Source organism: Rhea pennata, chromosome 7 (assembly GCF_028389875.1).
Source record: "Rhea pennata isolate bPtePen1 chromosome 7, bPtePen1.pri, whole genome shotgun sequence".
NCBI lineage: Eukaryota > Metazoa > Chordata > Aves > Rheiformes > Rheidae > Rhea > Rhea pennata.
The window spans coordinates 13,028,232-13,045,999 of NC_084669.1; the positions used below are offsets into that span (position 1 = coordinate 13,028,232).

Genomic DNA, 17,768 nt, shown 5'->3' on the forward strand with positions numbered 1-17,768 from the left:
GCATAAAACAGAGTAGGGAAGCCCTCTAAACTTCTGAAGGCTTAACCCAGAGTCTGGCACACAAAGCTTTTGACCCCTCATTACTATGACCAATTTATTTTTTGAATAATTCTCTGCAGTTAATCACAAACTGAGAAAACCTTGCATAAATCCCCATTCCCACTGCTAACATAGCAGAGCCATATCTTCCTGCTTAGAATTCTCATAACGTAGCATAGGATTGGTAACAAAAAATAACTAGAGCACACATTTAGGGTGTTTCTTGTTTAAGCACTCAGACTTGAAATGATCACCAGATTTGGGGACTAGAACAACATTCTCCTTAGACTAGGTCAATCTCTGGTGTGGTACAGCTAAGATTATTTGGACATTTCATCTGGATGAATTCCTGTCTGTGACAGAGCCCTTAAGCTTCGGATCTTTTGCACAGCAAGGCAAAATTCCTTGTAGGATGTTTGAAAGTAGAGTGAAGAATGCTCTGTGGGACCTACTGGGACCTTTACTTCACAACTAAAAGGTACAGAACAAAATCACCTAAGGGCCCCTTGTCGGCTTCTGCTCTGATAAGTTTAATTCAGGTTTGTTCCAGAAATCAGCAGAAAGCTGCAATAGTTTCCTAGAACTAAACACTGCCTAAAATGCCTAAATGCATTTTGCAATGCCTAAAATGATCAAGTAGAGAGTTACTTACATTTGCTAATAGTAAGTTTGGGTATTACTAAATCATATTAACAGATTATTAAGCCCCATTGCATTTCACAGCTAGGCAATCAATAAATAGTTATTTAGCTGCTTGTTAACCGTGAACATAGAGCTTTCCAGTCACCAGTGGGGCATTTATTTATCTTTTAATTATAGAAACAAGACACATAGCTCAATCTCATAGTGGAACCTCAATTATTTGAAGCCCATATCTCTCAATAAACTTGCCATTCAAAGAAAAGCTCACCCTGGAATGCTGCATGCCAACAACTGGATAAGAAAAGTGAAGAATAGCACAGGGGGGATAATTATTCCCTGGAGAAATCTTCAAAGACTTGGCCAGAATTGCTGAGAGAGCCATTCCACTCAGCCTTTATCAAGTCCCAAACTGGAATAGCTCTTTGATCAGCCAAAGGGTGCTTTTCAGAGCCCATGATTTGTGGATATGCTAAGAACATACCAAAAGCCACCTACAAGAAAGTCCACACTCAGACCTCCAGCTGTGGCAAGGAAGACAGGGAGAGCTACCAGCAACAGAGCCATTCCGCCCCCTCCACCCATTTCCCAGACCTCTCCATACCTTTATTGTTTATACAATCACTATAAAGACAGGAATGCTGGCTGTATTCAGGGCACCTTACCAATGCACCATGCCTGCTTCTTTCCAGAGCTAGGTAGCGGAGGGAAGGCATTGTGGCTACAGCTCCAAGTGTTTTATTTTGGAAGTTTCCAGTCAGGGTATGCAAGCAGGAAACCAATGGACAAAGAAGGAGATACCAGCCATTTCACTACAATGCTGAGCTGACAGATTTAGCTAGTTGCCCCATCCAATTCACTCCTGCATTTGGTGATCAGCACAAAGCTTATCTACATGGTTTGTGGTTAATAAATATTTGCCTTCAGAGGTTCCTCCAGGCACTAGGGAGTAGAGAGAGAGTTCATTTTGGTTCAGCAGCAACTGCCTGTGTTTCACCTCTATACATCCCCTGAGTTCTGATTACAAAAGGCTAAGGGTACCATGCACTGCGATCTCCTTGGTGTCTTGGATCAGGGTGTTGCCTGCAGCAACCTGCACCGTGACAGTGTTCATCCCCTCCATGGTGAAGGTATATGAGATGCTGCTCTCCAAGCTGATGAGAGGCTACAAGAAGTAAACACAGATGATATCAAAATCAGCATGATATTAACTCAGCATCACAGCAACAGGCAGCTGGCTGATCTACCAGGCCACAATAGCTTTTCTCCTCTAGCAGAGTAAGTGCTGCAGATGCAGTGCTCTATACATACACACACATAAACTCACACAGTTGCTATACAAGCTGTACAATACACACTGTCCAGCTCAGACCAGGGTTTGGGTATAAACCTTTGCAGATTCTTCTTCAAACATTTTATGTTGTTTAGATTCAGGACCGGCCATCGCTTTTATGATGCAAATCCATCTATCCATCTCAGAGCAACTCTGCTCAGGACAGAGAAAGGGCACCCTGCATTGCCCTGTCCATGTTCTGAGCCTCTAGGATGGATAAGCTAGCTGCAGCCATAAGCTGGCAGGCTATGTTAACAAGGCTGAAAGCATGGCATAACAGCTAGGGAGAGTGATATCTGAATGTGTTTGGATGGCTTCCAGAGTAAAGTTGACCAGCGTTTGGCCAGTTCAGAGCCCTAGCAGAACAGACTGACTTTATCTGCACCCTTTCAAACAAAAATGTCCTTAATAGCACTACAGCTCTCCTCTTCAAACAGGAAACTCTCATAGTGATACATATATAAAGGAGAAGAGTACCACGTTTGAGGAAAGAGATTTGTGTATTGAAAATCAACAGCTCCAGTCCTAGCAGTGTTACTGATCTGATTGCTAGTCTACAGACAGGTCTCTGTGTTTGGATTAAGCCATTAAAATAGAAATAGTGATATTAGTCTCCATTGCAAAAACACATACAGGACTTAGAGCATGGATAAAACCATTGTAGCATTCACTGCCAATTTGTTTCTAGAGAAATAAAAACACTAAACATTAACCTCCCAGCTTCCACACTTCATCCTGTCAAGCTGCATTTCACAACAGTGGCAATCCATGCCATTTTCATGGCATTTTCAAGTCAAAGCTTCCACTGGCACAGCACAGGCTGGCAAACAGATTTTCCCCCTGCAGAATATAACTTACTTTGACTCCTCATCATTGATCTGAAAAAGCAACGAAAAAAAAATTCAACTACAGGCGACTTGCAGACCAAGTGAGCAAGCACACCTGCTCATGCAAGCACCTGGAGTGCTAGCTGACATATACGTATACACATACACATCCTGGACAAGCAGAATGGGCCTGTATCAAACTGCAGTGATATTAGCTGTCTTTCTGGGGGGTTACAGGTTGTGATCTCATGCAAAAGCAGGTAAGAGGAGTCAATGTGGCCTTTGAAATTGCTGGTTTTCCTTTTTGTATGTCTGTGGGATGGACATTCCATTATCATGGCTGATTTCACCTCCATCATGGAGCTTTAACATTCAGCCAACTCTTTAATTTTAATTCAAGCATCAAGACCTGGAAACTAACTCTAAATTAAATCAGGCAGTTTAAGGTTCATTTGCTCAAACCTATTAGACAGCTGGACATATTTATTAAACTGGACCTGTGTTAATCCAAGCAAATTGGCCTTTGGGTACACTGCAAAATTAGCACAGTAGAAATTCAGTACGACGGTTCCAGCAGGAGGGGGAAGGCAGTAGAAGAGCCTTAGTCAGGTCATTTGAATGTAAGACAACATTCATCTGTGCAGCAGCACAGAGAGTACCTTAGCAAGACTGCAAAGTGACACAAGACACATGTGGTTCTGTCTGGGATGCCTACAGGCTGAAGAGGAAAAGAAACTGCAATTCTTCAGTATGCAATCCGAATATATCACCTAACAATGCCAGGTATTCATTATGGACAATACTACACACCACATCACATAATTCATGTACAGATCACAGTGTCTGCATCTTCCACCGGCACTAAGAGCACCACAGAGTGCCTGTGAGCAGGCACAGACAGGGATCTGAGATATACATTAAATATTCCAGAACGAGATTTGATGTGATGCAAACTGGTGCCCTGGGAAAAAATAAAATAAATAAAATAAAAGCAGATGCTGCTGTTGCCATATTTATATCCTTTGCCATACTTCTGTCAAATGCTAAGGGGCACAGCTGAAGCACACTTCATGAAGTGGCTGCAGAGAACACTGTAAAGAATGAAAAATGCTCTGGATCCTTGATTTGGCCACAGGTAAAAGGCACAATCTTTACCAATCCATACCTCAGTGTATTTCAGCAACAAGTAAAATCACTCCTAGATATTACTAGAGTCAGCTACTACATGTAAAGCTATTTCCAAACCATCCATCCCAAACACATCCAAATCTGCCTGTACTCTGCTGCTGACAGGTCTGAAATTTGAGTTAATGTATATGAAAGATAATAGATCATATTGACAAGCCAGATCCAAGCACCACAAGAACTGGGTAGAAATCTTCAGCAAGTAGCACAGGTTTGCTCTGCCTTTTTCTAATTTACTTTCTATTTTAAAAAGTCTTTTTTTTTTTCAGGCCCTATTCACAACCAACTTCTATGTTAAGAACAAAAATACTGGCAGGAACACTCTAACACCTGGATACACTAGAGGGTTTAAGCAGGTGATCAAGTTACCACTGCCTAAATTGTGATAAATAAAGATAAAACTAAAGAAAGATATACTTTAATGGCTGTCCACATGTGAGCACAGAGCCCAAAGTCACTGAGCTGTAATGTGTTTTTGCATGCTCCTCTTTCACTGCAGGATAAACAATTTGGAATTACTTTTTACTTGTCATGAACTAAATATGTATATATATATATGTGTGTGTGGTTGCCACAGCTCAACTAAGTAACAGTAACTTGCTAACTTATATTAACTGGTTTTTGTTTCTGAGCTCTTTTGGTGGCTCAATTATTCCTCCTCTAAAACAGATGATTCTTACAGTGAGCTTCCTAACTTGATGCAAAATTCCAGTAGGCAAAGCACTTACTGTTTTTTTTTTTTTTTCTGTTATTGTTGGTAGTCAGGGTAAGAGAGAGGCTACAACTTAAGCAACTTTGCCAAACAGAAAATAAAATACCTGTATCTCTGCTATTTTTTATTTCAGTTTCCATATTTTCATGTAAAAATCCTCATTTTTTCAACTGTGATCTCACTTCAGTGCCCGCCTTCAATTGCAGTTCAATAATGTAGACAATAATGTGATCTAAACTGCTTTTTCAAATAAGAGCAGGTGCTAAATTGTAAAATTATCAGTTCACAACTGCAGTAACAGAATATAGTACCTGTGCATCAGCTCTCACACTCCTAAACCAGCATTAGCTGTAACTAATAAGCAACTCTTTGCTTTCTCCATTTGAATTCCATTTTATAGTTTTGCTTATTTTAACTATTGATAAAAAGGCTCTTTATAATACATTTTTGCCAGTCCCTTGGAAACTCAGTACAAAGAAGTCTCACATGTATCTCTAATACATATATCCAAGGCTGTGAACAATGGTCATGGACAGGCACAAACAATTCACCGAGAGTCTAGCTTGAAATTCTAGATACAACTGGTTATTTGAACACCAACAGCTTTAAAGTATTGTGTTGGAATCCAGCATTATATACTACATACTGGTACATAATGGAAAGGCCTATGGTTATTGGAACACCAGCAGTTTTTAAACACTGTGTTGAAAGCCACTATTATCCCATATATAGCGGTATATAATTTAGTTAAGTTGCAAGTGAATTCTAGTAATAACAGTGGTCTTCAAAGCTCGGTAGGGCTGACAACAACCAAATGTAAAAAAGTAATGACTCCTAAGAACAACAACATGAGATAGGAAGAAACAAAATCAAAAAGGTCAGATAATGACAACCTTTTTTAGATAAAGAAAGAAAAAACAAACACAGAATACAAAACAAGCAAAGGCAGGTTTTCGTTATGGCTCAGAGAGTTCCCTGACTGGTGCAACAAGACTAGGAAGTAAAGGTAAGCCAGAGGGTGGTTCTACCTTGCTGCTGTTACCAAACCACCAGAAGTAGGTAAGAGTGCCCGCCTGGCTGGGCCAAACCACCGCAGTAATATTGACATCCTTATTCCTGAGGGCAACAAAGGGGACACTCAGATGGACGTGCTCCACTGGACCTGTGGGAAGAGGCAGTTCATTATTAGAGGCTTTGAGTTAAATCCTCTCTGTTCTGTGGTGAACAGTAAGAATCTTTCCTTTAAATCAAATGCTTTATGCCAGCATTGAGACTCTATTATAGAAATGCAAAAGAATCTCAGTCAATAAACAAGAGAGAAAGATAACAGATTAATAAACAAGATTGTGCATTTTTTATCACTCTTAAGTCTAAGGGAGACAGGAGCACATTTTCCACAGTGCTGATCTCAGACAAGGTCAGCAGTGGGTTGAGAAGACAGGGAGAATTTTTAAAGGCAGTTTGAGGACTATGAATGGGCTACGCACTGGATGGGGCAAACTCTTCTCAAGGGCTTGAAGGATAGGAGACAAGAGAGCATTTGTTTGAAAATATATGCACTGAGCACCAAAACTGTGGGCAAATTTTAGCCAAGGCAGCTAAAATCTGATGATATGTGAATCATTCATGGTTTGATTAAATATGCACTGACATTTCCTCTTCAGGAGGTCTTCAGAGCAAAGATTCTTGACATTGGGCAAAATACGTTCCCTTGGTATCTTTCTGCATTCGGTCAGATCTTGAGAATTCTTTGTGTGTGGCAGGGGGATCAGTTATCTTTGTCCTTTTTTTTTTCTTTTTTTCCTGTGAAACAATATTGTAGTCCATTGTAGCTTGCATAAGCAAAAAGGGAAGAACTACAGGAAGATGTATGTAATGGCATGCCAAAGCTTTTAACATAGAGGTAGTGACAGAGTTGTTTCAAAAAGACCTAAAAAAACAACAAGAAAAAGTGTCAATGTAAAATTACATCTGATAGAACAAAATGCCCAGAACTAGTCCAGTGCATTAAGTCCAGTTCAGAATTAAGAAGCCAGTTCCTCTCCAGAGAAAAACAGATGGAGAAAATACTGATATATTTTAATTTAAAGCTTTTCCTTCCATCCGCATTTCTTTCCTCCTCCTCTTTTTTTTTAATTTTTGCTAGTACTAAATTTTAGCTGGTACCTGCCACACATCAGACAAACTATGTTGCTGATCCCTTCTGGTTGGTACATTTAAAAGCACAGCAAACTGATAGACTTGCACAGTGAGAAGGAAAGGATGATATAAGAAAGAAGGAACATTTTTCAGAGAAGACACTAATTTAGGGGATCACAAGATTCGCTGATTTAAACTGAGATGATATTCTTATGTTACCTCTCAGCTCTTCAAGTATGAAATGGGATCATTAGTCACTCCTCCACCTACTTGGATGACAGGATCTTTGGAAAGCAAGAGATCAGAACATACAGCTCCTAACACAATGGGACCCTGTTCTTGGTTCTGGCCCCTTGAAACCGATTCTTTTTCATTCTGCCTTTCAAAAGGGGTCTCTACCAGCAAGCAACTCCTGAAATTTGCCTGTGACAACACTCTAGGTTTCCAAGAATAGACAAGTTCCCACAAAATTTTCTGACAGTGCAGATAAGAGAAAAAATATTAATATTTTCATCTCACTAACTAAGAGGATGAACAGCTCAACAGCAGATTCCAGAAGAGTAAAAAAGCTTACTGACCACTGCTACAACTTCAGGGGAGGGGACAATTCTTGCTTGAATCCAAAGAACTTATTTCTCCTTTCTTTCAGTATAATCTTGCAGCACCAGACAGGTGCTATAATAAGGGTGATTTAAATAGCAGTAGAAACAATATAACTTTACTAATACAAAATATACAGTAATCATACCCAGCCTCCTACAACTTATTGAAGCTGCCTCCTTATGTGAAAGGTATCGAATCCACTTTTGGCTGGATATCCCACCTTGCTAAGAAGAGGCAGTTACGTGATGAAGGAGAGGCTGAATTCCCTGTCAGATATGAAGAGAAGTGTTTGTTTCAGACTACAAGGAGGTGCAGGAGGCCTATGCTGTACATCACATGATGAGGAAGAAATTGTAGTGCAGATCAGAAATACAAGGAGAAGTCACAGGTAGTAACTGATCTTTTTTGTACACCAGGGTGATACTTCCATGAGATGGAGGGGAGCTCTGTCACGTAGAATTGGCAGACCATCACACTGTCCCTCGCACTCCAGATTGGGTGTCCAGAAATTGATTCACCATGAGGTATTCTGTCTGTACATTTAACCTCCAAGGTCAAATCTTCTGTATCGACCAGCAGTTTCAAACATAATAAAAGCCTAGCACTGACATATGTTTTAATTCTCATTGTTTGTGTGAATGTAAACGCCAGGAAAATATTTCTCTTGATATAGTAAAGCTGGGCACCCTGAGAAAGCTATAAAGGTCAAAGGAGAGAATTGAGAGGCTGAGGCAGAAGTGAGCAGAGTGACACAAGAAGGCCAAGCCTCTTTGCATTCTGCTCCAAAATCCTCACTGTGAAACAGCTGTTCCTAAGAGAAATTTAGATAATCCATATGAAGCTGGTTGTTATTACCAGGTAAGCACCACTTTCGTCAGCTAATGGCCCAAGGTGAAAGCAAAAACAGTTAATGCTCTAATAACAGGTTGTTAAATGCAGTCATGATTGACTTTGAAGGAATTACAAGCATGGTAAAGGCTTCAGGGAACATTTTTTCCTTCACACAGGGAGCTTGAAATTAGAAAGAAAAATGATCTTGTGTTTTGGAAATTTCTGACTTCCCTCCTTCCCGTGGAAAAGATCAAGAAACAGGCAGACAGGAGAGAAGGTATACTAGCAGGCTAAGGGGAAAGACGGACATGGCCTCTGAACACTGTTGGGAGTACAACTTAAGAGTGCATCCAAACACAGACGGAGCCCAGAAGACCTAGTAATCTGAAAACAGAACAAAAATCCAGGATCGTCCAGATCTTATCCTAAAATACGTGCTGTTTCCTGTGGCTTTAAGAAAGTCCCTTGAGGGCTCTATATTTGAATCTGCTCATGTGCCAAGTGGAGGGAAATTGCATTCACCTACCAAACGGAGAGGAAAGTCAGGGGTGCATGTCAAATACATTAGTTCTCAGCACATTCATGTCCCAGGAACTATGCTCATTGTAATGTTTTTGTCACATGTAATCAGCACTGAAATCACCCCAAATTCTGAATCAGTGGCTCAAAACCTGGAATATTAGTTGAAACTTCTTTGTTATTAGTACTACATTGAAAACACACATTTGGACTTTGTTTTTTATGTTATTTGGTCTCTGACCCTTTTAGGAAAGCTTAAGAAACATTTTCAAGTTTTTCTCTGTAGCTGTGAAGGCTGTAAACATACCAGCATAAAAAGATGTTTTCTCCTCAAGACATTCAATAAAATTTAGCTAGTAAGACAGAGGAATGTCTAAAAGTCCAAGCCTGTGGAAGAGTGTGAGTTGTATATATAGGTGAGGTTGCATGAATTCCTAGACTTCACTGAATTTGCAAGGATTTTCAGTAGGGTCAGGATTCCACCACAGAGTCTAGCAGCTGGAAGTACTTACAGACCACATGCAGGAAGAGAACAGCAGTGTCAGAGCCCAGGCTGTTTTCCGCGTATGCAGTCACCTGAAAAATTCCAGCACTCTTATAAATGTGCCGAATGCCATCCTCAACAGGACTGAAATTAGCATAGGATACTGCAATGCCATCTCCAAAATCAAGCTGAATGTTTGTCCTCTGGAGATCGCCCTGCAACAGAGAAGGCTGGATTAGGAAACTTGGCTGGTAAGATTAATTTATATTACCCTCCATTCCACTGCTCTGCTCTATTTCATTAGCACGGACACAAACTCAGAGGTTTACCATAAAAAGTCTAGCTTTGTTCTAACAGGCCCAGACTCAAATCAACACCAGGTAATTATATACCAGTAATGCTTAGAACAGTTGAAAACTTACAGCTGTAAGGAGATGCTATTCCCCCATCTTGGGTTCAGTGATTTTGATAGGAGAGAGTGCCATGGATATACCAAGAAGAATACATTTGAATCATCTGGTGCAATACATGGTTTGTGGTTAAGTGTCAGTGAAGTGGCCAGGTCTTTCCACAGCCCATTACTGAATAGGTGATGTCCATCAAAGGCAGCTGAGATGGGAGGCACTGTATTCATGGCAGGCTAGATGTCTACTTGAGATCAATTCCCAGATGCATATGGGATCATTAGGGATACTGGCGATGGAACAGTTGTGGACATGGCCCTCCAAGATGTTTCAAAGAAACAATACTCAGTTATTGAGACACTGTAAGTCTAGCTAGTTTTCCAGGCTTCCTGAATAGATGGTGGAAAGAGATAAGAGACCTGCACAGACCAATACATCCAATCCTAAAACAAGTGTCTGAGACAGGAGACATGAATTATCTTCTGCAGCTGTCTCTCCCCCTACTCTGAAGATAGAGAGAATCTAGATGACTAGTTTCAGCTAGATATGTAACTTTTGGATGGCTACGTTTATGTGGGTTGAGTCCCACATCAACGACTGACAGCTTTCATCTAATGCCAGTCAAGACAGAGACAGAGGCTGGTGATACACAAGAGAATGGAATAGATGACAAGAAAGTCTCTTTTAGGATTACTTTCAATGACAGTTATTAAATGAAGAAGGGAACAACAGACAAGAGATTCCATAATTGTAGGTATTGTCTAGAGGCAGCAACTGCACTGTTTTAATTTAAATCATGCTTTAAACCGCTGTAGTTGAACAGGAGGAGTATCTGTTATTTCAGTTCCTGGGAGCCTTATTTTATACTTATCCCCAGCTGACTAAACTGACTAGCTGATTAAAAGTAACACAAAATAAGGCTAATTTAAACAGAACTAAAGCCCACTGCAATGATTTCACTAAACTGAATTAAAACTACAAATCAGATTAAATCTCTTTAGCTTTCTGCGTACACACAAGCTGTATTGGCCTGTTCTTTTCCTTTCACCAGAAGGATTCCACTGTACTCAGTATGAGTGGAGCAGGTACCACCACATTTTGGGGATGCTCCCAGCCCAAAACAGAAACCAACCCCTGGCTGTACTGCGAGTGAGATTCCAGAGTAAAAATAACCTCTGCCCCTAACTGTAACTGCTACTTTTTCTTTTTATATAGAAAATGATGCAATAGTTCAGGTCCACCTCATAAACACCATTTGCTGTGAGTGCACAGAGTCAGAATGAAAGGTAATATGTGTTTTCAGTATTAAGGGAGGAAAACAACCATGTAGCACACAGCCAGTTCTAATTTCCAGCTGTCTCACAACCACCTCAAATTCTGCAGGCTTCTACCTTCAGTGAGTTCACTGCAAAAGACCACCAAACTCACGGAATTCACTAAAGCCTCTTGGCCAGTTATTACATAAAATAAAGCATAGCTTCCTGGAAGAACTGTACAGATTAGACAAAGTGAAAAGACTGTTGGAGGACAATCATATATGACAATCCCAAAACATTTTAGGGATGACAGAACCAGCTTCCCGCCTTAGCAGTGGTTCCCAGATTTACCTGTGTGGTTAAACACTTGTTGATTTGCAGCCTAAATTCTGACTGTGAACACCACCTCATAAATGATTTTTTTGTATGATCTGAACACATTCATACGTAGCATGAACCCATTTCATATCATGACTTGTCATCATCCCAAGACAGTCAAGAAAAAGGCAGAATATTGGCTGGATCATAGCAAAAAAGGTCGTTGAATCAAGATTAAATAGCTCACAGGCTGTTCTAACACAAATGACCAGCAACTAAGACCAAAGGTGCCATTACATGACAAAGGCTCTGGCAGAGACAGAGACATCCATGAGAGGCAGGGGTCCCACTGTTATCTCTCTCTCCTCCCCATCCCACAGGAGCCAGGGGAGTTCTGCTATTTGACTTTATTAGGGTTCCATTTTCACCTCTGTCCTATTGGGACATGAAAAATAAATACAGCAGAAACCAAGAACAAAAAAAGAAAAAAAGAAAAAAAAGCTAAAACCCATATGTAATACTGAGTAGTCAATAAGATCCTTCTGACAGAGTTTTGACTCACTCTACAAAATTCTCTAGTAGGTACAAAATTACACTCTTGGGATACTGAGTTATCTGAAGGAAAGGTTCCTACAGCTTGTTAAATTCTTCAGAACTACTTCTCAAGGGAATATATTAAGACCACAAGCTCATCTCCTGTAGAAAACACTGAACAGAAGGTAAAAATTTGATTTGCACTGGATTCATCATTGGTGACCTTGGGTTGAAATATCTTGCACCCACCAAGGCAGCTCCCCTCTCATGCCTTACAATTTTCTTTTCTATTTCCTCCTTGCTTCCCCAACCTGATTCTATTTGAAATGAGGTTTGCAGCAGAGAACCAGGAATAGACTTCTCATGGCTAAGCAGTAACAGATGATTTTTCCACGTAGTTATAAAAGCTGTGTTTTCAACGTAAAGCCAGGACACTACACAAATCCTCTTTTTTCTCTCCTTTCCCTAACTCTCTATCCAGGAAATAAAATGTTAAAAGAAGTGTGCTAGCCCCATATTGGTGTCAGATATTCTGGGGTTTATGAATATAAATTAAAATAGAAATGAAGTGGAGGAATTTCAAATGGATAAAAATCATTGCTCTCCATATATATTCAAGAGGTGCATTTTATTGCTTTAATTTTATTTTATTTCCTGTAAACTACCAAAAGAGAACCAACTAAGGCCTTCACAAAGTTTGGAGCGCTGTGTATTGAATTCAGTGGGCAGGCAAGGGGTAGAGAAATGGGTGAAGAAGAGTACTGCCATGTAAGATCCCTTCAAAGCTGCTTCCCTATCAAGACCAGCCTCAGAAAGTTTTCCTATCTGGAGGACACACTAGCAAAGCAACAGGAACTGTAGAGATAGCGGAGTGATTGAAAATTTGGCCATCTGAATTTAAGAACCAAGCCCGCACTGATTTCAGTAGGGTTAATATTTAATATTTCATCCAGAGTGTGTCTGTGCGTGTATGCATGTGTGTGCATGCACGCACAATGTATTTAGTCATACAACCTCAAATAATCCACACAAAGACGGACGCAATGAAACTCTTCGTGCAGAGAAGTGAACAACCAAGGATCAGAAACAAAGCAACTGCTGACAGAGAAGAGGTTCTGGAGTGAACTTTTCTTCCCATCACATTCAGAGTCACACAACCCCATTGCTGCTGAATTAAAAGTGTTTCTTTAACAGAGCTGTCAAAATGTTTACATAAAAATGCATGGATGTAGCTATCTCTCTTTTTTTATAAACATGGTTTTACAACCTACTAATAGATCTGAAGAGCTCTAATACTTGCTTGGGCTTGTTCTTTGAATAGTCGCTGCTTGTCTTCTCAGCTCACTTGCAGTTACCACCCTGTTATTGACCTTTATCATCACCGTGCAATTACTGAAAGAGGGATGCTGTGAGAGAGTATAAACAGAAGACAAGGGGACAGAACAGTTCAGTAACTGGTGCTGCCATGTGAGCAATCATTTAGGCCTGAGGGGATTTTATGCAGCCATCAGAGGGCAGCTGGAGCTGAGAAGGAATGGTCAGGTGCAGAAAGATTCAGAGGTCTGGTTAAGAACACAACTCCATCCTACAACATTTTAGGCAATCTATTATTTCCCTGTGTTTAAGCCCAAATTGAGACTAAAAAAAAAAAAAAAAAAAAAAGGGGGTTTATTTCTTCATGTTTCCTTATATACAAATACACAGTCTAAATCAAACTCCAGCTCCATATTTCTAAAAACATAGCAAATTCATCATCAGTCACTCTGTATTTCTCTGCCCACTAGCACGTATTCTGAATTATCACTGTGGACAATGCTGCTAAACCTAAACTTGTAAATCCTGAGAAAATCAGTTTTCTGTGAACTATGAAATGTTCATTTGCCACTGCACAGCATAAAGTCCAGCCACTTGTATCGATATATTGAGGTGTATTATTTAGATGGTGAGAAGTAAACAACTGCTAATCACAAAGCTACTGATCAGGATTAGAATCTGGAGTAGCAGAAAGGCTGAATAGAGACTTCAGATTTACCCATTAGAGGGCTAGTCAGACTACAGTTCAGCTCAGAAGGCAAGTACAGACATATGTGCAATAAAAAGCACCACGAAAGAGACTGAGCAGAGAAAGCGGTGGGAGGCAGGAATGAATCTGCGTGACAGCAGGGTATGTAATTATTAAGGCTCCTTGGAAAATGATTTTCTCCACCTATCAGAAAACATTTTGATGAAAATTAATTTGTTTTCCTGATATTGCCTTCAAACGTTCACAAGTTCACACTGAAAGAATGAATATTTTTACCTCCAATCTCACTGTTCTTTTTTCCCCCCTTCTTAAAATTGCTTTTCTTTTAAGAAACAAACTCAGCACAGAATTCTCTGTGGAATATGCTGTTCACCTATAAAGACATGTACTTGAAATCCTTTTCCTTCAGAAAAAAATTGTTTCAATGAAATGGTTTTCTAGCTATCCTTATTTTTGGACATAAGACACAGGACCAAAGATCCTCATCTATTTATTCATCTGCCTCTTCAATCTCTGAAGTCTTGTAAAGGCTTGTAAAGACTCTACTCTTCAGCTACCTTGACTGCTAATTTATTCCCCATCTGTTTATCATTCTTTATATGCAGCAGTTCCACTTGAGTTCCCTAATAAATTACTACCAGATTCCTAATTTTTAGATTATATCTGTTCTTTTCTGAACTCCCACTCACTAGCATCTACACAAATCGTCTTATCATGTCAAGTTTGCAGAATATAAAAGAATCAGCCAGCTAGACAGGAAATCCCCTTTGTATAAAAGCAGACCATGTATGAACCTCTGAGGAAGTATGTAAAGAGGCCCAGTCAAATTAGAGTGGTCCTGATAAGGCACTTAGTTTCTGTAGAAGATTTTAAATTAATGGAAGTGTGTGTGTGTAAAAAAAAGAAAAGAAAGCAATAAGGTATCATTAGAAAAACTTTTCTGAGGCAGTATGCTCAGACTTACACCAGTGTTCTTGCAAGTCCAAGTTGCCAATAGAGGCTACACTGGGATTGGGAGGGGAAGGGACACTATACTTGCACTGTTTCTAATATAATTTCCCTAGAGATCCACTACTGGTTCCTGCCAGAAGCAGGATACTGAAGAAGCAGGCCTCGAGTCTGTCCTGATATTGTCATCCCTATGTTCGTGGCCATGGCCTGTCTGGCTGTGTCCCAAAACAAAGTACATAGGACACAGTGGATGACAAAATGCACTTGTGGTTCTCCAGTACCAGCTCACTCCCTAGCTACCTCTCCTGAAACATTCAAAGGTGCTTGAAGTAAGGTTGTGAACTGGCCCTTCTGTTTAATCACAGAACAAATGTAACACAAGCCATGGTGGGAAAATCACTGCCTTTTCTGCTCTGAACTTGAGCCTTCCCTAACTGCTTTCTATGACCAGTCAGCAGCCCATATGTCTGCGCTGGAAAAGCCAGTAGGGGAATGTGATAGCTGCAAATAGAGCATGGATTTTTGTAGTGTGGTCACATGGGCCTCTGGGCACCAAATCACAGACCAGCGGAGGCAAAAAGTCATTTTAGAACCCTTCCTGTCAGCCCAAAGACATACAAAGTGCCTTAGCTCTCCAGCCCACCACTTGGCCACAGACCTTGGTGGCACAGGCTGCACTATATATACGCCATTACAGTCTCTGGAGACTTAGATGGCAGTTTTGGCCAAGGGGAGAGAGACCTGACTTAGGAGAGACTACCAAAAGAGCCTCAATATTTTGATGCTTCAGTCACTAGCATGTCCTGGTATCATTTATCCTAATGTTAGCTACAGAGGTAATCCAGCAATATTATAAATAAAATGGATTCCGACTGGGGAATTCAGAGGAGCACTGGGAGAGCCCAATTCCTACTGTAAAGAAACAACATTTGAACCTTTCTCACTGCTCCCCATGAGTCTGAAAACGTTCTTTAACCATCATAAACTTTCCCAACAAGGTTTCAGCTAAGACAGTGCTGAAGCTTTGCACTCCATAAACTGAGAAATATTAAGCACAGAGGTACCATCTCTGCTTCAGAAGCTCCTGGAGCTACAGCTTGCTGGAGGTGGAAAGAGCCCAATGGGGGAACATATTCTTGCCCAGCTCTTCTATTCTTCTTCACCATCAGCTTTCTCATGACAGACAAGATAACCAGTGAGATACACCTTTGGTCTGACTCAATATGATTGTTCATAAATTCTGTGTACAGTCTATTGTCCTGAATCCTACTTCTAAGTCTCAGAAGTGTTTAGCATTTTGTGATCACCACCCGACCACTATTTTCCTGTCTTTGGCCTGACAGCTAAAAGGAAAAGGGTGCCAGTTCTGCCATGCTGCAAATCTTCTCTGAGCCCAGTGACACACCTCTTCCATGAGGATGATGAAGGTGGCATTGTGCCCCTGCTCCGTAACCAATTTTCCATCACTGGTGAGGATGTGCAGTCCCCGAGGTGCTTTTCCAGGGCATTTCTCCACCTTGGCCATGTACTTCTCTCGCAAGCCATCTGTGCAATTGTTAGATACAATCCTTCGGTACCTGGGAAGTGGTAACAAAAAGAGGACTCAAGATGGAGGCGGAAAAGTTTCTTTGTTTTGTTTTTCCACATTAATGTATGCCTTTTTTCACAGACTAGTTACCTGCATGATTCCCTCACTGAATCAAAGAAATCTAATGCTTTACGAAACCAGAGAAAAACCACACAAATCGCAATCCAATATTCTTCAGAAACTTTCAGTGGCACCACTGAGAACAGACACACATTGTGGAGGTGAATTACTCTGGGCTGCTAAAAGCCAGAGGGCTCCCCTGAGCTCCTACCACCTGCAGGATTGCCCCTTGCATCCCAGCTTTTTATCATGCTTTTTATTACATTGTGTCTGCTCCTATTCTGATAGAAAGTACTTGGAATGATCTGTCAAGGGCTTTGTCCAGTTCAGTATTAAAATGATTCAAGGAATGGGTTTTTCACTTGGCTCCACTTGGAAGCAAAGAAATTAGCTAATTTGCAAGATACTTAGCAATTCACAGTGTTGTTTAGGGGGATCAGTGCCTTCTAGTAATTTCTCATTTGATCCAGAACCCAACTATTTTCTTTTTGCTCTCTGTCCAGAAGGCTATAGGCAGCCATACTGGCCAGGGCTGCTACAATCACACCCCACATCCATGGCAATCTTTCAGCTGAAGGGATGTCTCTGAGGTAAAGTGACTCCAGACTCACAGCACCCCCACTTTCTTCAGCCACCTTCATCAGCCAGCCACAAATAACCCTGCCATAACAAACCAGCATGCAGAACCCATGACTCGGAAGCAGCCCTACAAAGGCTTTAAAGCACACAGCATCAGGGAAGGACTATGACAGTTCAATAGCAGCTTGTGCAACCAATACTTCAGAGGAACCTCATCGTAATGGAACAGCATTTGCAGAACAATATTACCAGAAAAAAAAAACTACACTTGGCATCTGTTCTGGATGAAACCATGAGAAACTAGCACATGTAGCTTCTCTGAAAACTCGAGACGTTGTATACACAAAGTGAAAATGGCAGGGGAAAAATATTTTTATGAGGATAAAATTTGCACATTTAAGCCTCCCTAAAACCTGTTATAAGTAAGAGTTGTAAGACAAAAAAAGGTTCCATGAAAAATGATGCAAAATACCTCGAGGCTGTCCTTTTAAATGTTCAGACATCGCTCAGATAGACCTTCTTGATTCGTGTTTTAATTTTGCAGCAAAGGGGAGCTCCCAGTCTGGGCTCCAGGGATTATACATCACTTGATAGCAATACAATATCTACCTGTCACTTATGCTAATGTGCTTCTCCCCCGTCTCTGAAGAATGAGGCAATATTCCATTCAGATGCTGCTGCAAATATTATCTCACAAATAAGACTGGAAAACAGTTAGGTGGGATGCAGAGAACAAGGACCATT

General features: G+C 40.6%; 1 protein-coding gene across 1 annotated transcript in view; it reads right to left on the bottom strand.

The window, feature by feature from the left end:
* The window catches only part of LOC134142590 (VPS10 domain-containing receptor SorCS3-like), a 304,720-nt gene that overhangs the window by 13,397 nt on the left and 273,555 nt on the right, over positions 1–17,768 (bottom strand). Inside the window, exons 18-21 of the mRNA XM_062579860.1 lie at positions 16,203–16,374; positions 9,340–9,526; positions 5,764–5,897; positions 1,720–1,843 (exon numbers count right to left, since the gene is read on the bottom strand). Of these exons, the coding sequence (XP_062435844.1) occupies positions 1,720–1,843; positions 5,764–5,897; positions 9,340–9,526; positions 16,203–16,374 (617 nt within the window). The remainder of the gene's footprint in view (positions 1–1,719; positions 1,844–5,763; positions 5,898–9,339; positions 9,527–16,202; positions 16,375–17,768) is intronic.